This window comes from Miniopterus natalensis, chromosome 6 (genome assembly GCF_054644295.1).
Source record: "Miniopterus natalensis isolate mMinNat1 chromosome 6, mMinNat1.hap1, whole genome shotgun sequence".
NCBI classification, from domain to species: domain Eukaryota; kingdom Metazoa; phylum Chordata; class Mammalia; order Chiroptera; family Miniopteridae; genus Miniopterus; species Miniopterus natalensis.
In genome coordinates this window covers 47249851-47271226 of record NC_142086.1, presented here as the reverse complement: position 1 = coordinate 47271226, position 21376 = coordinate 47249851, and the positions used below count along the sequence as shown (strand labels likewise).

Sequence of the window (21376 nt, the reverse complement as noted above, 5' to 3'; positions counted from 1 at the left end):
TCTCTGCCCTTCCTACCAGACTTGATGTGGCTTGTTCTGTAAATCATTGGTTATAAGACTTCTGTTCAGCTAGTCTTCAGTTGGTTATTCAGGTTGGTTCTATAATTTAATTGTAATTCCAGTTTGGACCTGGGAGGAGTCGAGTGTAACTTCCATCTGCTCCTTGGATCTGCCATCTTGGATCTAACAATTACTTTAAATGCAGATGGATTAAAGGCTCCAATGAAAAGATATAGGGTGGGTGAATGGATAAGGAAACAAGGCCCTTACATACGCTCTCCACAGAAGCCTTCACTTCAGATCGAAAGACACACAGACTGAAAGTAAAGGGATGGAAAATTATATTTCAAGAAAATGGAAAGGAAGAAAAGAAAAGCTGGGGTAGCAGTACTTACACCAGACAAAATCGACTTTAAAACAAAGGCTATAACAAGAGACAAAAAGGACCTAGTCATTTCACTTCTGAGTATTTATCCAAACAAACCCAAAACATTAAATTGAAAAAACATATGCATTCATATATGTTCATTGCAGCATTATTTACAATAGCCAAGATATGGAAGCAACTTGTACCCATTAATAGATGAATGGGTAAAGAAGAAGTAGTGCATATATACAACGGAATATGACTCGGCCATAAAAAAGATGCTGCTTGAAACAACATGGATGGTATTGTGTTGAGTGAAATAAGTCAGACAGAGAAAGAGAAATGCTGTATAATTTCACTTATATGTAGAATCTAAAAAACAAAATAAACAAATAATAGGATCAGACTCATATATATAGGGAATATTTTGATGGTTGACAGATGGGAAGGAGTGAGGGATGGGTGAAAAAGGTGAAGGGTTCCAGAAGCACAAATTGGTAGTTACAGAATAGTCATGGGTATGTAAAGTATAGCATAGGGAATATAATCAATAATATTGTAATGGCGTTGAATGGGTACTAGTTTTATCAAGGTGATCACTTTGTGAGTTATATAAATGTGTAATCACTGGATTATAAACCTGAAACTAATATAATATTGTATCTCAACTGAAATTCAAAAATAAAAAAAATCTTTAAATGTAAAGAAAATAATCCTTAGAAGTAGAAAGAGTTCTGGAAAACCAATACCAAGTTCTAGTCTTAACATTATTTGAATTATCTCCATTTCTCTACTAGTAAGGACACAAGAATCTCTTCTTTTTTGTTGGAATTTTGAGGAATAATGAGTTAATGTATGTGAACAAAATCAGGAAAAAGGTTTTATGGAAGCAATATTGCATTCAGAAGATCATTTGGAATGATGACAATGAGTAGCTGTAATTTTTAGTTATAATGGTATTAGTTATACTTTGCGTAGATTTGGAAACTATAGCATTTAGAAGCTGGAAACTTAAAATAGCATTTAGAAGCTGGAAACTTAATATGGCATTTAGAAGCAAACTTCTTAGATTAATACAATTTAATTAATTTTATTGGCATAATGAAACCTGTATTCATAATATGGAAGAGAAAGTGAACTAACATTGTTGATGATGAATAAATTTGTTGAGTGCCTACTCATATGCTTAATCTTCATAATAACCTTCTGGGGCAGGTAGTATTGTTTTCTATTTTATAGAAGATTAAATGATAGCCTTAGAAGCTTGCTGTGATTTCACAGCTATTAAGTGACAGAGCTGGGATTTAGATCTAAATTGTAAACTCATTCCCTTTCGTGTATACTTCACTATCAGATAGTCAAAAGACTTGAAAGCAATATTATTCTGTAGGATTCTCTTGAGGTTAAAAATGAAAGAGGTATGTTTTATAACACAGGTAGAAATACTTAGTCCTACTTTTATAAACCTCAGCTTGTAGAGACACTGTTCTCTAGCTGAGACAAGTATCAGGGTGTGTTTTTAAAATACTATACTTTTTGTCTGGCTGGGCAAGGCTTAGCAGTTGAGCATCGACCTAGGATCCAGGAGATCGGGGTTTGATTCCCGGTCAGGGCACATGCCCGGGTTGCAGGCTAGGCAGCCGATCAATGACTCTCTCATCACTGATGTTTCTATCTCTCTCTCTCCCCCTCCTTTCCTCTCTCTGAAATCAATAAAGATATATTAAAAAAAAAAATACTATACTTTTTAACTGGAGGCAACCCTAGAGAGATAGAGATTTTGCTCATCTGCTGTAGCTTAAGAACCTTAGGTTTCATTCTCTATACTTAGGAGGAATTGATTCAGCACAAACCTTAGCCAGGAGAGACAGCTGCATTTGCCTTTTGCCTTGGAACATACACGGTATACTACAAGGAAGTTATGCAAGATAGGATACTTAATGTATCTTTTTAAATTGATATAAAATTCACATAACATAAAATTCACCATTTTTAACCACTTTAAAGTGTACAATTCAGTGGTTTTTAGTATATTCACAATGTTGTGCAACCTTCACCACTAAACTGATTCCAGAACATTTTTATCCCCACAAAAAGAAACCCCCTACCCATTAGCAGTCACTCCCTATTCCCTTCTCTCTCTACCTCCTGGCAATCACTAATCTACTTTCTGTACCTCATTCTGGACATTTCACATAAATGGAATCATGCCATATGTGGCCATTTTAGTCTGGCTTCTTTTATTTAGCATGTTTTCAAGTTCTGTCTAGGCGGCAGTATGTATCAGTACTTCATTTCTTTTTATAGGTGAATAATATTCCATATGGATATATCATTTTGTTTATCCATTCATCAGTTGATGTATATTTGGATTGTTTTTATTTTTGCTATTGTAAATAATGCTGTTATGGGTGTTATTTATGTATAAGTTCTTTTTAAAACATGTTTTCATTTTCTTGGTTGTATACTTAGGAGTGTAATTTCTGGGTCATATGGTGTCTATGTTTAACAGTTTGAAGAATTGTTTTCCAGAGCTATGTACCAGTTTACATTCATGGCAACAGTGTATGAAGTTCCAGTTTCTCCTGGCCCTTACTGTTACTGCCTGTTGTGTGTGTGTGTGTGTGTGTGTGTGTATGTTATAGCCATTCTAATAGGTAAGAAGTGGTATCTCATTGTGGTTTTGATTTGCTTTTCCATAATGACTAATATTGTTGAGCATCTTTTCATGTGCTTTTTGGCCATTAATATATCTTCTTTGGAGAAATGTCTAGATCCCTTTGTCTCCTTTGCTTTTCACTTCCCTCTTTTCTTTCCCTTCCATTCACCAGGGCCTAACCCCAGATCTTTCACAGTTTCTGTTAATTCTGTTTCTCTTCCTGGGCCTATTAACTTAGTTACTATAGTTTCTAGCTTGATTTGGACTGAATATAGTGCTCAGTAGTCCCAGTAATTTTTTTTTTAATCCTCACCTGAGGATGTTTTTTCCATTGCTTTTTTAGTGAGAGTGGAAGTGGGGGGGGAGGGAGAAAGACAGAGATAGAGAAAGAGAGATGTCGATGTGAGAGAGACACATCGAGTGACACATTGAGTGGTTGCCTCCCGATTGTACCCTGACCAGGGCCGAGCCTGCAACCGAGGTATGTGCCCTTGGCTGGAATTGAACCTGGGACCCTTCCATCTGCAGGCCAATGCTCTAACCACTGAGCCAAACCGGCTAGGGCAATTTTTTTTTTAAATATGTTTTCATTGATTTTAGAGAGAGGAAGGGAGGGGGAGAGGGTCATTGATCAGCTGCCTCCTGCACACCCCCTGCTGGGGAACGAGCCTGCAACCTGGGCATGTGCCCTGGCAGGGAATCGAACTGTGATCTCCTGGATCATAGGTCAGCGCTCAACCACTGAGCCATGCCAGCAGGGCAGTCCCGGTAATTATTTGCTAATGCTCTAATACATTTCCCATAACAACTATTCCAAATATTTTCTTCTTTTCTCAAGCTTTCAGTCTCATTCCAACCTACCTGTTCTTCATAGGTAACTTCACTTCTTTTTCTACTATACTGAGAAAATTGAGGGCATCAGGTGTAAGTTTGTACATCTTTCTTTTCTTACATTTGACATTGTCCTTTTATCACCTTTCTTTCTCCCGCTTTTAGAAAATTGTCTCCTTCTTATTTCTAGAGCTATCACCTTCCCCCTGTTCTACTTTGAGACCATTCCCTGCCATTCTTCTAGCCTCTTCTTTCCTTAATTATCTATTTTTCCCCTCTCCAGTATTTTCAGTCTCTTTAGCTCCTTTTCTTCTGTTTTGGACATGAACAAATCTCTTTAACTAAGAAAAAAATACTGCCACATAATCCTTCTGTCCCTTCTAGGTACTTTTCTGTTTTTCTCATTTTTATGGTCACAAATCTCTATTGAGAGATTATTACTAATCTATTCTCTTGTCTTCTGATTTTCTTAGAGGCGCTAGTGTTCTGACTTTCACTAATATATTCTAGAAGGTCTCTAATAGTCATTTAAATCTCCAAATTCAAAGACTTTTCTCAGTTCTCACTTTCTTTGATATCAATTCCTTCTTTTAAAACTTCCCTATTCCTAGTAATGGTACCGAAAGCTTATTTTCTTCAGATCATAATCTCAGTTATTGTAAACTCCTCTCTTACTTAAGTGACTTTCTGCAGCAGTTTTAACATAAGTGGACAGATGTTCCCACATGCACTAAGCCACGCCAGAGTGCATTTGTTTACTCACAGTGACTGGTGAATGGTGAAAGCACGCATTTGCTAGACTATTCAGTATAAATTTAAAATTACTGTAATACATATAGAAAACTTTTCTGTGAAATTAAGCTTTGCATACATACTTAATTTTAATTACACCAGTGTATCTACATAAGTAAAAACAGGTAAACTAACTAATTTGTCAACTTTTTGACATATGCATTGGGAAAACCTACTTTATTATATAACGGACTTTCAGCTTCAATAGATACCAATTAGTCCATTATGTCAAGGTTTTACTGTAATTGCAGACAACTCATCTAACTTCTCTGAACCTTATTTTCCTCATCTTTAAATTGATACCAACTATTATACTAGGTTCACAGGGCTATTATGAACATTAGAACATATTTACAGTGCAAAGCATTACACAGTGATAATTGTACTTAATAAAGTACACAGGAGCTGTTTGCCTTCCCAGTCCCCTAGCTGAACTGATTTGAAAATGCATGCATGAACCTTGGCAATTCAACATATAGAACAGGATTGGCTGCTCTGCCGTGCAGCAGAGGAGCCCAGTTAGTTGGGACTGTTCCCAGCCACCTTTCTCAGTCTTTACCCTGAAATCATTAGCAAAACATTTATCTTTGACACCATGATTTGCCCATCTGGTAAAATGTTGCAACTTTCACCTGTCATTTTGGAATGCCTTTTCCTTTTCTTTTTTGTGTTATGAAGTTTTAAGAAGAATTTAAGTCACAGTATATTGAGTAACTGATTGTTCTTTAAAGCTGCCATTTTTTTTAGTGTTTCAGTTTGTACCATTGAATTTAAATGTTTTTTTTTCCTTCACCTTCCTCTTCTTAAGGGTTTACGGCAGCCAGCTCCTTTTTCTGATGAAATTGAAGTAGACTTTAATAAGCCCTATGTCAGGGTAACTATGGAAGAAGCCAGCAGAGGAACTCCTTGTAAGTAAACGCTCAATTATTTTCTTGTTTTGCTGTTGTTTTTAGCATTCAATTGTATTTATCAAATATACACCTACTTTCTATATTCTTCCCTCAGTTTACCTGTAAAGGCTACTTGGGACAAGGGGGATGAGTTCCTTCTAACTCCCTTGCTGTTCTTTTGGGAGGATAACTGTACTCCATCAAATTTCTTTTTTTTTTTATTATTATTAGGCACTTGTTTCCTAGGATATTGTCACAGCTTTAAGATATAGTAGTACATACTTGCTTCCTGGGCTGTTGTCATAATTATGAAATATAGTTGAGCGCAGACAATAAGATATTAGCCTGAGCTGGACTTTAATTTTGTCTATTTTTACTAAGGTCCAAATAATATATCAGGCTGTCTCATCTTTAATAACCTTCATAATTGTTCCCCAAATCTTCCTTTCTATCAGTGAAGACTCTAGCTCTGATGCTGTTGATGATAGAGAATAAAAATATCTCAAGTTCAGAGATGCTAATCACTTAATTTTATCTTTATTGATATTATAATTTTCCAGTATTTTAAAGACTCACTTTATTATTTTCAAAGCCCATACTCTTTATTTGTATGCTTATCTTACATAATGTACTTAGTCTAGACACTCTTCTTGTTTTGGGCATTTGGTTTTAGGGATCATCATAAATAGAAACTCCCATGAGCATTTGTTGTGAATACAGTCTTATAGGCATCTGTCTTTACTTCTCTATAAATTCTTCAAATTTTCCTTTTATTTAATTCTTTTTTATTTCTTCCAGTTACTATAGTAAGAATTCTGTCTACTCTGTAATCATGCCTGGACTCAAACTCAGGCAAGCACTAGGGAATAAGAAGCAGTTATAGCCACAAATCTAGATAGAAGATATATGTGGTTCCTACTTAATTGTGTTAGTATATTTGCACCCTGTTGTAACTGAAGAGTAGCAAAATACTAACAGAAATGAATGCTGAACAATGTCAGGCCAGTGATCCCAATACCCTTTGACTATATCTTGCTGTATGGAGTATAGTTTTGGGGTCCTCACAATTCCAGAGAATACTTTCCTTTTGCAAAAGTGTTTATACATGTTGATCACAACCCCTCTGATTCATGATGTGATGTTTTAGGTTTGGCTCCCTGTATTTGAGAAATAGACAAGGCTAATGGGGCAGGTAAAATGACAACACGGAAAACCAGGCTATATGTAACAGTGTAATGGTGGCAGGTCAAATTTCAAAATGCCACCAAACAGTTCAAGGGTCACATGGTCACATTCAGATGTGATTCAGAGTCTGTTGAGGGCAAGAACTTTTCATGCACTCTCTAATGACACACATTCACAATGCAGTACCTCACTCAGATATGATTATGTTTGTTATATTAACCACCTTTGATACATAAAATATGTGTGTGTGTAGATGTACTTTTCACAAGTTTGGAAGCTTATAATTAACAAGCACTAACTAATAAATCTAATTTAAAAATTTTTTAGAATAATAGAATTTTGCTAGTTCATTTTTGAGATAATATACTTCATAGTCTCTTTATTGTACTGTATACATGAAGGAATTAAGCCCATAGAAACTTAGAAGTAAAAGTTCCTTTATAGTAAAACAAATAATTAGTGAAAGAATTTAAGCTAAAACCTAAGTTTTTCCATCTTTGTGTTCTTTTCACCCTGGAGTGTGCAACTCTTCATAGACGTTAGTTATTAACAATAGAAAAACATCGGCCAACTGATTGTATTATAGGCGGTACATATAGTCACAAATTAGCCTATAAAGTTTGCCTATCTTATTTTGTCTGTTCAGTTTTGTGTTAAATAGACAAGTAACTGACTGAATTCATGCCAGTGCTGGACAAGGGATAAACCAGTAATGAGCCTACATACACATGCCATAGTTAGTGGATTTTAAACAAATAATTGGTACAAGGGGGCATTCCTCCCTCTGCCCCTAGGTTTTCACTTGGGAGGTTAAGGAGGTACAAGAGGGAAGTTTGTGTAATCTAGCAGAAAACTCACTACCCAGAGGAAAAACAAGTATGGCCTGAGAAATGAGAAGATCATTTCTTTTGAAAGATAAAAAAACACCCGGCTGGGCGTGGCTCAGCGGTCGAGCGTCGACCTAAGATCCAGGCGATCAGGGTTCGATTCCTGGTCAGGGCACATGCCCGGGTTGTGGGCTTGATCTCCAGTCAGGGGCCCGCAGGCAGCAGCCAGTCAATGACTCTCTCATCATTGATGTTTCTCTCTCTTTCTCTTCTGCCTTCTTCTATCTGAAATCAATAAAGATATATTTTTTTAAAAAAGATTAAAAAAATCAATGATATGTTATCTTGGAGAACGGAAGAAAAAGCAGAGTCTGAAGGACATAGAAATCTGTTAAGGACAAAAATGTTTTGGTAATAGGTATTTGAGAGACTATATCAAAAGAGAATAAATGTAAACCCAGGTCTTTTCTGCCTGAAGAACATCTAGTTAGTTAGCCAGCAGTAGTGCAAGGACTGTAATTTGTCCAAATTAGGACCATTTTGAGAGTTAAAGGGTTTGCTCTTAATAATATGCTGAGACAATAGATGTAAATCAGAGGGAGGGTATGGTTATCCTCGCCAATAGCCACTTGGTGAAAGACTAGATAACTTGTGCTTTCTACTCAGATTTTCTAGTTCAACAGTGGCCCCTTCTGGCTATTTGGTTAATATACCAGCCTGGGTTCACCAAAGACTTGGGGTTAAGTAATAGGGAATTGAGAAGTTGGGAGGCTGGGGAAACACTGAAGAGGGCAGGAAGCACATCTGAGGTTGGTGTGAGAAAAGGATTCAGTGGTGATGTGGCCTAACGTGGGATGATTAGCTATTGGCAAACAGCCACGATCAACAGCATTCTATGCTGTTTCCACTGTCAGGAAATCTCACTTGATGTACACTAATGGCAGAAAAATAACAACAAAATAATCTTAATTTTTGTTTTCTAGCTTTTATCTTTAAGGATCAAATAAAGTGAGATCATAACCAATCTGGGCTTGTTTAGGAAAGATGGAAGTATGTTAAGTTACTTCATGGTCATGATTTCTAGGATGTAGATGAGAGGTTAAACTACTCAGATTTTGTTTTGTTTTGCTTTGTTTTATAGATGAGGAAACTGAAGCTTAAAGAGCTTAAGAGTACAGAGGAAGGGGGCTGGTTGGCAAGCCTGAGCTATATAACCTTTCTGACTTTTTAATCCATCATATTACTTCTCAGTTTTTCATTATATTGGTGTATTTATTTTATTTAAAATTTTTATTTCCTTTATTATAAAATCAATACATTCTCATGCCTAACATTCATAAAGTACAAAAAGGTGTATAGAGTGAAATGTCTTCCTTTCACCAATGTCTCACAGCCACCCAGTATCCCTTTTATGGGCAACCAGTTTTACCAATTTCTTATAGATATATAAGCAAATAATGTATAAATCCTCCCACCCTTTTAATGGGTGTATCACGGTATATTTGGTCTCCCATTGAAATGTAGGTTGTTTCACCCTAGCCAGTTTGGCTCAGTGGCTAGAATGTTGGCCCAAGGACTGAAGGGTCCCAGGTTTGATTCTGGCCAAGGGCACGTACCTCTGTTGCAGGCTTGGCCCTGATTGGGTTGAGTATGGGAAGCAACCAGTCGATGTGTCTCTCTCACATCGATGTTTCTTTCTTTCTTCCCTTCCTTCCTTCCCTCCCTCTCTCTTGTTCTTTCTCTTTCCCCCTTCTACTCACTCTGAAAAGCAATGAAAAAAATATTCTCGGGTGAGGATTAAAAAAAAAAAAAAAAGGGAAATTTAGGTTGTTTCTAAACTTTTTGCTATTACAAACAGTGCTACAATGAACAACATTTGTGGATAACATTTTAATAAATGTGTTAGTGAGATAAACTCCTAGAATTGGAATAGCTGGACCAAGGGGTATAAGCATTTGTCACTTGATTTTTGATAGATATTGCCTAATTGTGCTTCTTAAGTTGTATCAATTTATATTCCTATCAGCAATATGTGATTTCTCAGCTTAAAAGCTACTTGTTTATGGATAAAGCTATCTGGAAAGAAAAGTCCATATGCTTCCTGAGAACCAGTTTCCTCCCCCTTGATTCACTGTCTTGAGTCACAAGACAAGAGAGAAAGGTATCTTATCCCTGCCTTCACTGTATCTGAGACTCTGGCCCTTCTTTCCCAGAGTGATGTAGATGCTTCTACTGTTAATTTCTGCTCTTACAGTGAAATAGCTTTTCCTTTATTCTCGTAGTGGAAATATCTTACTAGGACTTGTTAGATTTATCATTTGAAACATGATGAGCCATTATATCAGTTTCATTGTCAGTGTGTTTATTTGGATTTGGAATTAGTCTTGTGCCCCAAGAGATCATTTCCTGGCTTTTCTTTCATAGTCCATTACCACGAAAAATAAATTGACAATCAGTTCTTTGTTATTCTCACTAACAGAGAGGAGAAGAGAAAAACTTCTACTATAAAGTCCTAAAGTATTTATATATTTGATTTTCAAATAGTTAGTATATCACCCTCTACTGAGAAAGTGTAACATCATGCTCACTATCAAGGAGAAATGCATGAAGGAATTCCATCTGTTATCCCAGAGCAGATGGAGGGTGAATCTGGGACAGAGAAGCAGTAAATTGATAACTGGTGCTTTCCTTCCTTCCTTCTTTCTTAATCTCACCTTTCTAGATAACTCTTTTTTTTGTCTGGATAACTCTTTACTCTCTGGGCAGTAGTAGGGAGGTTTATTTTCAAAGCAAAGCATTAGTCAGTATTCAAGGAAGCTCAAAAATGAGAGAGCAAGCAGCCAGATTATAGTATTGTTTTGTTCATATGTACCCAAAGTTTAAACATAAACTGAAGATGAGGATTTTGAAGTTTTGCACTTACCTGTTGCATAACTCTTCCTTTTCACTTCTAAAATTAAGAAAAAGCAATCACGAAATCCAATTACCTGAGCAGTTTGGTACAACCACGCTAACAAAGAGTTAATGGATATTACATCAGAAGGGTCTTTGTTTCTAACAATGCCTGTGATGTTTGTTATTCCTCACAACCCCTTAAGAGAGGGATATGCGGATGAAACAGTCACATAGTGCCATTAACATTTGTCGAATATGAGATACTGAATCAGTGTATTTTTTGTGATAAATTTTCTTTTGGATTTAGATGAGCGACCTGTGAGAGTTTATGCAGATGGAATATTTGACTTATTTCATTCTGGTCATGCCCGGGCTCTGATGCAAGCAAAGAACCTTTTCCCTAATACATACCTCATTGTGGGAGGTAAGAAAACATCTGATGATTTAAGGTGCTGCCCAGAAAAAATTATAGTAGCCTTTTTCTTCTACCTTTATAACTTGAGTTTATTGGCTTTTGTTTTGGTTTTTAAACGAGGGATATAATACACCCTCTCTAAAACATGAAGTATATAAACCCAGAGAGAGAAGTTCCAAGGCCATTGACCTGAGATGTCCAGTGTTTATCTCACTGTTTTTAGTTGAGTTTCTGCAGTCACGGAAGACCCCTGTTGCCTATTTAAGAATGGCATTTACTCTGGATTTCAGTTTAACATTCTGAATCAACTGAATTACAAAATCAGCTTAACAATTGTTATATGGTCCAGTTCAGTCTTACAAAAATATAATACGAAAACACTTTTTAAAGCTTAACTGATACAGAAATGCATAGCAGGTTTATTTCAAAGCCAAAGTTTTTAGCCCTGTTGGAACCTCTCTTCCCCAAAGTGTGAACATACTATTTAGTGAAGTGTTGCTCCCAAAGGTGTATCTTGGATTAGAAAAAGCATTGTTACCTAGACTGAGCTACCTCCAGAAGATTTTTCTTGAGGTGGGGAGAATGGGTACGGCCCTAGGGATGGGAGAGGTTGGTGACTGAGGAGTGGTTAAGTGAAGAGGTCTTTGACTTACAACTCTGTGATGTGGTAAACTCAGTTTGCAGTGATGAGCTAACGCACAACTTCAAAGGCTTCACGGTGATGAATGAAAACGAGCGCTATGACGCAGTGCAGCACTGCCGCTATGTGGATGAGGTGGTGAGGAACGCTCCCTGGACCCTGACACCGGAGTTCCTGGCAGAGCACCGGGTAAGAAACTGAGCACATGTCCCATTCTCTGTTCCAGAATTTCTTCAACTCTCAGGGCTTCTGGTACTTAGGCTAGTTTTTCACTAGCTTTATTTTACTTCTACCTTCTATATAAATTTCACATAGAGGAGATGACAGTGATGTTACTACTAATAATAGTCATTCCTGATGTTTATATAGGGTTTGATGGTTTATAAGTACTTTTATGTCCATTATATTTCATTTGCTCCCCATAACAATCCTTTTGGGTGATTATTATTTCCATTTTATGTGTGAGAACAGGGCCAGAGAGGGCAGTTAACTGGCCGAGATCACATGGTAGCAGGTAACACTGTAGAAATTGACCGCTTCAGTTAGGTGACTCCCCCACCACCATCTCACACTGTAGGTATCCATCCTCATAACATACCAGTTTCTTTAAAGTATACATAACCCCAGCCATGCTTTTCTCACATTCCAGGAAATAGAAAGATAACATAGATTTCTCTTGTGTGACTTAAATTTAGTTTCAGGGCTTTGATTTTGGGCTACAAGTTTTGTATAGTCAGAAACCAGGGAGATTACTCACTTTTGCTTAGTGAGTTAGTATTATAAAGCCCCTTCTCTCCTTTTAATTCTCCCACATTAAAGCAACAGGTTACCTATAAAAGGTAGGTATAAAAGATGAGGGATTTATCAGGTCAGGTTGGAGACCCTCAAGCCTAAGGAACCTGCAAGCATATCATCAGTTCTCTACAGGGGTGTATGGAATGTTGGTGAATTGTTCAGTGAAACAGGAGGGAACAGATCTGGGTAGCCAACGTGCTTCAAAAGCATTACTTTTGATGGGTAGGCCTGAAGCTAAGGGATATATGTTATAACTATTTAAGATTAGGACACACCTTTTATAGTTCTCTAGCGTTTCTATGTCAACACTTAGCCAGTGGTACCAAAGGTAATGAGCAAGATTATTCTCAGTAACACAGCCAGGCAGGCCCAGTAAGAAGAGGTTAGAGGAACTTCTAATTTTGCTTTTCTTGTTAGAGTGTATGCTCAACCAGAAGTCTTGCTTGCCCACCATTCTTAGTTTTGCTTTGCTGCCTATGGATCCCTAATAGGTTGTTTATGGGTAAGTGAGATAGCTGAGAGTCCCTAACATGGTCCTGATGAGCACACTTCACACTATAGTGGCTTCTGGGAGTTGGATATGGTGGTATTAGCAGTTATATTAGGAAAGGGTATATGACCTATTCAGGAAGGAATAAGTAAGTGAGGTTTAGCATATTTCCCAGAAAGATTATTGATCTCAGTGCCAGTGGTCTGTTCACTGTTGCAAGAGATATTGACACTAGTAAAATGGTAGCTCCTGAGACCCAAAGGTCTTTTGTGGCTTTGGATTTTGCATTTCTCAGGAGTACAGATGTATCTATTCTAATAAAAGTGTTCTTGGTTGTTATTTTTATATTCCCACTCATCTCCTGGAGAAACCAGTTGATAAAGAAATGACCTCTTTCTCAGGCTTTCAGAAGCCCTCGTTTGATGAATTCTTACAGACCCGGGAGGATGAGGAGACTCCTTTCTTCTTTCTTCACTGCCACCCACTAGCACAGCAGCCCAGTTTTCCAAGTCTGAGGGTAGCACCTCCAGTACACCAGGAGCAACAGCTAAAAACAAACTTGCTGACTTCATATTTATGATCTGTGAATTCTTAGGTCAATGGCTTGTAAACAAACCATGGGATTTATGAGCAAACAGCCAGAGATAAGGAGAAAGTGTCCGTTGGAGGCCCAGCCTCCCCTTTTTGTCCTGTCCTGGGCTTGCGAGTATGTACTGCTTCTCCCTGCAGGGCAGGCATCCTGGGTTTTAAGTGATATTTCCTTATTTTCAGATTGATTTTGTAGCCCATGACGACATCCCTTATTCTTCTGCTGGAAGTGATGATGTTTATAAGCACATCAAGGAAGCAGGTGAGTGGATTGATGTGCATATTCTCCCTGCGATGTGCACAGTCTCAGGGCAGTGACAGAGATTCAACCACATCGCTGCTTTGCAGAGAAAGTTTATACACTTTCTCTGTAAACTTCAACATCACTTTCAGGCCACACTGGATAAGAGGTTAAGGTGTGAGCATAGCACTGAAACCCATCAATTCTCAGTTTAAATATCTCCTATTGCTATCTGAATTTCAGGAAGCTTTTCTCCAGCCCTGTATTTTTCTTAATATCAGGGCCACATAGCTCCTCCTTCCCTTAACCCCTGTCCTTTGATTCGTTCTTCCTTCTGTGTGTCGGTATCTCCAGACTTCCCTTAGTAACAGCAGATTCTGTTTTTTGAGGAATGGAAAGGAATGTTGCTCCCAGTTTCTGTCTAGTCCTACTGCCTGAGCTAACTGGAATGTCACAGTGTTTGTATGTGTTTTGGGGTTAGGCATGTTTGCTCCAACACAGAGGACAGAAGGTATCTCTACATCAGACATCATCACCCGAATTGTCCGGGACTATGATGTATATGCCAGACGAAACCTACAGAGGGGCTACACGGCAAAGGAGCTCAATGTCAGCTTTATCAACGTGAGTTCCAACCTCATCCCAGAGTCCCCTGGCCCAGTAAGACACACATTGCCTCCCACTTATCTGAGCTGAACTTGCTTTTCAGTCTGCTATAATGATTTCCTCCAAAAGCTCACTGAATCCTCCTTGCAGATAGCACTATGTTAAGCTCTTGACAAAGAGAATGAAACAAGCATTTTCGACCTTTATGGTCTAGTATCAACATATTGATATAAAGACATACCAATTTAATAAATAAATAAATAAATAAGAATGTGTAACTTACAAAGTTCAATATGTATCTCAAATACATTTAAAATAGTGGTTCTTAGCCTTTTAAAAAATTTTTTATTTGATGTTCCTTTGGAAATCTGATGAAAGCTGTGGATCCTCTCCCTGTATGGATAGCGACACACATTTTGCATGCAATTTCTCAGGACATGTAGACCTAAGTTTTAAAATTTGATTTATGAAAGCAAAATTTACCTTAGCTTAATACTGTCCTTTAGCAACAAACTGCTATACATTTTGTATATAAATTATACCTCTATAAAGTTTATTTAAAAAGAAGGCTGCAAACTGTGTCTTCTACATTAGTAGTTTACCGTGCTTCCTCACCTGTCCCTCACTCTGTGAATTATGAATAGGTGAAATGGTTTCATCTGAGTATGATTTATCTATGCAGATAAACCCTAGCTGTTGCTAAACACCTGCTACAGAACCTTTATCTATTTTCAGGTGTTTAAAAATCTTAAACATGTTTCCTTACCCCTCTATGATTGGGAAATTATGAGAATACTTTTCATTTGACTAAAGACTCCCTGCCCCACCACCCCCAGAGAGATCTTTCCATTTTCTCTTATCTTTAGGGAGCTGGTAGAACCAGAGAATATCATCTTTATTTTGTGAATGAGCAAACAGACCTCCAAATACTAAAAACAGCTCTTGTAAAATCATAGAAAAAAACCAATGATAAAGGAGAAAAGTCCAATATGGTAGATGAATTAAGTAAAAGATCTACTACTTCCACTTTCAACTTATTGTAGTTGGCTTGTTTTTGGCAATGTTGTACAGTAATCTTGTTGCTCCCTTTACATCTCCATCTAGAATGGGGTTTGGGTTATGTTGGGTATGTTTGTGTTCTAAGTCTATGTTTTGTCTTTAAAAATGTGACTTCATTTGGTTACATACATGTTACTGGGCCTACCCTATATATTTAGTTTAGTTTGGGTTTCTACGATATTAGAATTATCACACTTTTGTATATGATGACCATCCAGAGCATATCCTATCTGTTATTTTGCTAGAGAAGTGTGGGATAGATTAAGCAAAGTGGAATTCTAAAGAATAAAAAGAGTGTTAACAGAGTGTCAAACCATGTTTTTCCCCCTCCCTTTGGTATGAAAGGTCAGAGTGGGTATTATTTCTTAAAACAGTTCTTTCTTTACCTAGGAGAAGAAATACCACTTGCAGGAACGGGTTGACAAAGTAAAGAAGAAAGTGAAAGATGTGGAAGAAAAGTCAAAAGAATTTGTTCAGAAGGTAGAAGAAAAAAGCATTGACCTCATTCAGAAATGGGAGGAGAAATCCCGAGAATTCATTGGAAATTTCCTGGAAATGTTTGGTCCAGAAGGAGCACTGGTACGTTCTTTCCAGCTGGATAACTTAGGGAATTTTAGGAAAATTTAGGGAGTTCTCATGCTGTGGAAAGAATTATAGAATCCTTGAGCAGAAAGGGACATTGACATTCAGGAGTTATCTAACCTGTTCCCCTTCTTGGGCAGAACTGTATTTTGACTATCCCAAAAAGTTCTTTAAAATCTTTACAGAAAGAGATTACATATTCTCCTAAATAATTTTGTCAGCTATCAGCATCCAAATATGCTGGCAAAATAAGTGAGTAGCCCTGCCCACTTCTACACTATAGTTTTAGATAGAAGGAAAGGAAAGAACAAAGAACAGTAAAAAGAAAGCTGCCTCCACTACAAACAGCTGCTGCAGGGTCGCTGGGTGAGGTGGGAATTCTGTCCTTGAGGATTATAGCAAGGCCTTTTCAAGTCAAATAGAGGGTGTATGAGTAGCTGTTCAGCAAGTGAGCCCTAGGTTAGATATCAGGAAGGATCTGACTGTGAGGGCATTTGGATACCAGAATAGATTATTGAGAAAATATGGAATTTCCTTTTCAGAGAATTCTAAAACTCAGAAAGGTACCTTTTAGTCCAAGTTAGTTCCTTTGTTCTTGCCTGGAATCTGGACTACAAGCCAGGTGGGCTTTTAAGAATTCCTTTGACATAGAAGTCAGGAATGGGTGACTGGATAACAGGTGAGAACCTTTAGACAGCTTATATAACATAGACCACTTTAGGGAGAAAATTACTTAGAAGTATAGCTATGTCCCTCCTTGGCTTACTTGGTCACTTTTGACATTTCAAAGGGCACTCATGATCATATAAAGTCTCAGACACAGCCCTGATGATTTAGTAGGATCCATATGTTTCTTCTAACTCTTCCTTTTGGTCTCCCCAGAAACATATGCTGAAAGAGGGGAAAGGCCGGATGCTGCAGGCCATCAGTCCAAAGCAGAGTCCCAGCAGCAGCCCCACTCGTGAACGCTCCCCCTCCCCCTCTTTCCGATGGCCCTTCTCTGGCAAGACTTCCCCTCCTTCCTCCCCAGCAAACTTCTCCAGGCGCAAGGCTGCAGCCTATGATATCAGTGAAGATGAAGAAGACTAATTTTTCATCCCTCCTTCCCTCTCCCCACCTTCTATCCCATCACCTTCAGAAGCTCTCTGTTGAATTCCAAATTGTGATCCCAACAATAAACCTAAGGACAGCTACAAAGGAAAGACAATTGGGCAAGAGGACCTCAGATGGGGGGACCAGACAGCCCATCCTCCAAGAGACATCACCCACCCAAGAAGGAGGCTGACTACACCTTAGAAGCCTGTTCTGCATCCGTATACCCTCCCCACGGACTTTGATTTACTGTTTATGTTCATGTGATCTTGACAGGGAAATTGTCATTTTTATTAATTTTTAAAAATTAGTCTTTCAAATATAGTAAATAGAACTAATTTTTTGCCCCTGAGGAGTGGGCAGAAGGAAGTGGTGTAATACCCAGAGGCCTTTTCTTCCTGATACACTATGAGTGTTTGCCTTCTGTTGTGAGGCAGACCAGCTTGCCAAGTCCTTCAGGCAATGAGCCATGCTGATGGGTGATTTGGGTGGGGGATGAAATATAATTTTGGTTTCCTTAAAAAAATGCTAAAAGCTAGGTGATAGTCACAAATCCCCTAACGGTGCTGCTTGCACGTGTCAAGGTGGCTGTGGGAAGGAGATCCAAGCCTAGCTTTTCTTACTCCCTGAGGAGTTTCTTGTTGGACCCAATGGGGTCCATGAAGACACTTATAGGGATGGAACCAGTGCACATAGTATCAGCTGCGCCTTTTCTGCTGTGTTCATCTCAGAAAACTCTATGGCCCAGTTATTTGGGAGCTCTTGTCAATCTCTCTTGTAATCTATTATTAAAGGAAGGAACACATTCAGATTTACTGTGATTGTGGAGGAGGTGGGACAATACTCAACCCTATACAAGTAAGTGTAGATTCGTTTTCCCCCTGGAATAAGTCCCTGGCCTTGCTAGTCCTATTTCTGTGCTTATTACCTAGCTTTTTACAAAGGATACTTTGTAAATGTCTGCAATTTGAGCATGATCTATTAATCCATGCTGCTCAGACTCATATTGAATAGGGAGATTTGCAGAGAATATAGATGCAAAAGCATAAGGAAATACCTGCCTTCCTATCTTGACCTCTGCCCCTCTTAAGAATGTTCTTGACTGGAACCAGTGCTCCACACGGTGTTTGTTTTCCTCTGAGAGTGGCAGCTAGCAGGGACTTACTTTCCTCTACTGCCCCTCCAGCAAGCCACAGAGCAAGGGTTCACATGACAAGGATATGATAGGTTCTTTCCCTCTCCCACATGTGCCTGGTGGCTATGGTCCCACTGCCCCTGTTAGGTTGCCCAGGGGGATTCATCCCTTAAATTTCACATCAGAAAATGCAGAAGTTTAACACTTGCTGTTGAGCTTGAGCTCATTTTAAATCTCTAGCATCCTATAGCTACATGACTTAGCAGATCATAACCTATCAGTAATCCTGTAACTGGGTACAGGATTATGTCCAGGCCCCACCGCGTCACTCATAAATACCCCTTGTGGGGGTGGAGTTTTAGTGTTTTCAGCTAAGAAAACCACATTTTATCTTTTCTTGCCCTTCTGCTAGGGCTGTGAGCATCTCATAGTCATCTCCCTTCCTGGTAAAACCTGCCTGCCTGTGCACCAAAACTACATAGGTTCTTTAAACTCAGATCACCCAGAGACAGAGCATGGCAGAGTAGAGGGACAAAGGGGGGGAACGTCTTGTCCTGATGGCCTATGAAAACTACATTTCTAAATCTTCTCATGAAGTGTTATTTTTACTGTCAAATCTGGTTTACATGAGCTTTGGCTTGGGGGGGGGGTGTCCTGTTTTTGAAACAGGTGAAGTTAATATTTGCCTACATTACCCAGCTTCATATGATCACTTGCTTTAACTTTTCTGCTTCAGTCTTCTTTGGGAATACTATTTCAGTCTCACTTTCCCTGGTATAGAAAGGCAGTGAAGTCACCACTGAAGCCCACCTACCTGTTCCCTCAAAGTACACGTTACTCAGTATGTTTGGAAAGGGAGATGCCCCAAATATGGTTTTCCTCCCTGTAGTCACTCCTCTCAAGTGTGTTGTGTGGGTCTTGAATCTTTGGGCCCTCCTCTGCTCTGTCAATGGGCTGCTTTTGGCATGCCGGCCCTCCGAATATGACGTCTAGACTGATAATCTCTGTGACACAAGTAGGGCCCGCATGTGCACACTTACTTGGAAAACTCTCTTGCCTCTTTTGGTGAGCCTCTACAGCCTGTCTCCTAACACTAGTGTATCTTCAAATACTTTTGACTGAAAGCAAAAACTGTCATGGTGCAGCAGCTTAGATACTCTGGGATGAGTGTGATCCTTGGTGCTGGATAAGAATGGGTGGATGAAAGAAGCTGTGGGGATGGTGCATTATTTGATCATTTGTGCCTGATTAAATGAGGTTAGGGGTTGGCATACCACAACCACACCCATGACTTGTACATCTTCCAGTATTAATGTTTGAGGTTGTGGAGCTGTTTCTCTGAATCCCACCCACAAAGCTGTTAGCTTGAGTAGGCCAAATGTGGCAGAGATGGGAGAGCCTTCGAAGGTGGTTGGCCCCAGAGCCTCTGTATGCAAGGCAGGAGGAGCATGGAGAAGGAAGTCCTATTGCTGGTGCTAGGGAGGTGCTGTTTCAGCAGTTTCCTTGAGATAGGCTGGGCAGAAAATTCGCTCTTTTCATGTACTAGACTCAGTAGCACTGAAGATTAGAGTTTGAAACTTTAGAGTAATAGAAAGGGGTCATGTGTACTGCTACAGCTGCTGCTGATAGAGTCAAAGGCCATTATTTTGCTGAGGTTTGGGTAAGAAGGTTGGGGATGTGAGGAGGTTGGGCATCTTGAAGTGGAGAGGAAATAGGAGTGAGGTCAAGAGAACTTTGACCTTTTGTAATCACTGACAACTTCTTACGCAGCACCTGAGTTGCATTTTTAAAATTTTACTTGTGACCACTCACCTGGTCGGGCAGCCTCTGCGTATCCCCTCTACAGTAGTTCACCGTGTTTTTGTTACTCTCTTTCTGTATTCTCTTGACTTATGGGTAGCTTTTGATTTTCTGGAGCTCATTGCCTTTTTAATCCTGTTCCAGATCCCATATTTAAAGTCTTTCCAAATCAATTATACTTTGCTGCTTTTCTTTAATTCCCTAAAAGCCATAGTTTCTACATTTTCTCACCAGAGGTCGAACCAATACATGTAGAAAAACAACTCCCTTAACAATGTTTTTAACTAATGGTATTTTTTTTTAAGCTTACCAATATAAGTATTTTTGAAGGTTATATTTTTCAAAGTCGTATAATGATTGTTCTTGTTTTCTCTCATTGAATAGATTGTCATGGGATAGAGAGTTGTCCCTAGCTTCTATTTTTCCAAATAAGTAGAACATGTTCTTGGGATTATGCTATTAAATGTTAATTTTCTTTAAAAGAAGGAAGATTTTTCTGTCTGCCAAACTTACACGTTAGTACTCAGATTGGGATAGAAAACAAAAGTGCAAGGTTTAACTCAGGTTGTGTTCTTTTAGGTTTAAAGTGGGGTTTCCCACCCTTTTTTGAAGGCACTTGACTGTTTTGAATACAGAGACTTGGTGGGTTGGATTTTTTTGTTTTGAAGAACCTGAAAAAAAAAAGTCCTGGAAAGAAATGCTGGCCTCAGCATGAAAGTTAACCCCATCACCAGTGCTGACGTCTGCAGGAAGGTTTTCCTCAATTGATGTTCAGCATATTGTTTGCCTGTCTGAGTGTCATTAATTTGTTCAGAGTTATTCTGGCTTTTGTCATTTAGCCAAATAAAAGCAAAGTGATTTTACCTAATGTTTTATTTTCTGTTTTTTTGACCTGATAATATATGTATATGATACATTTTATGGATTTGGGGCTTTTACCTGTACTCTCATTTCCTTTCCTTTTGCATCCTAATTTATCTGCTCAAAATCAAGCTCCATGGCCATATTATTGGGGGATTCCTTTTGCAGCTTGGCACAGAAGACTTAAAAGCCATTGTACCACAAAGGGAGGCCAACCCAGAACTCCTAGGCCTAATGTCATCAGCACTCTAACACTTCTGTAAGGAAAAGAACACTTTCAGTCTAATCTTCAGGAGGCTAGTTTCTTCAAATCTTTGCCCTTGTACTATTTTGCCTGAGTTCTACTCGTTCTTATACCAAACAACCAACCATATACTCTTCCCCCTTTCATTTGCTTTGAGAAAACTCAGAGTGACCTTTCAGTATACAAGCTTTAAGGGCTAATCATGGCACCTACAGGGGTAATGTACCCAGTTGTAGAGTTTCAAATTCCATCCTATTTGTCTATTATAAAACTAAATTACCTTTCCCAGGCAAGATCCAAAACAATTTCATCTAAAGCAATTGCATAACTCAGCTTCACCTCTATACTCCAATGTAATTGGCCAGCTTGTGCTGACAATGAA

At 38.7% G+C, this 21376-nt stretch overlaps 1 protein-coding gene across 3 annotated transcripts in view; it reads left to right on the top strand.

Moving 5' to 3' along the window:
- PCYT1A (phosphate cytidylyltransferase 1A, choline) overlaps positions 1-20752 on the top strand; it is a 65704-nt gene extending 44952 nt beyond the window's left edge. For all 3 annotated transcript variants that reach the window (XM_087818211.1, XM_016199996.2, XM_016199995.2), the window contains 7 exons: positions 5458-5557; positions 10754-10870; positions 11539-11690; positions 13558-13636; positions 14097-14239; positions 15671-15859; positions 16745-20752. In XM_087818211.1, coding sequence (XP_087674337.1) covers positions 5458-5557; positions 10754-10870; positions 11539-11690; positions 13558-13636; positions 14097-14239; positions 15671-15859; positions 16745-16951 — 987 coding nt within the window. In that variant the 3' untranslated portion in view covers positions 16952-20752. The remainder of the gene's footprint in view (positions 1-5457; positions 5558-10753; positions 10871-11538; positions 11691-13557; positions 13637-14096; positions 14240-15670; positions 15860-16744) is intronic.
- The last annotated feature ends 624 nt before the right edge of the window (positions 20753-21376 follow it).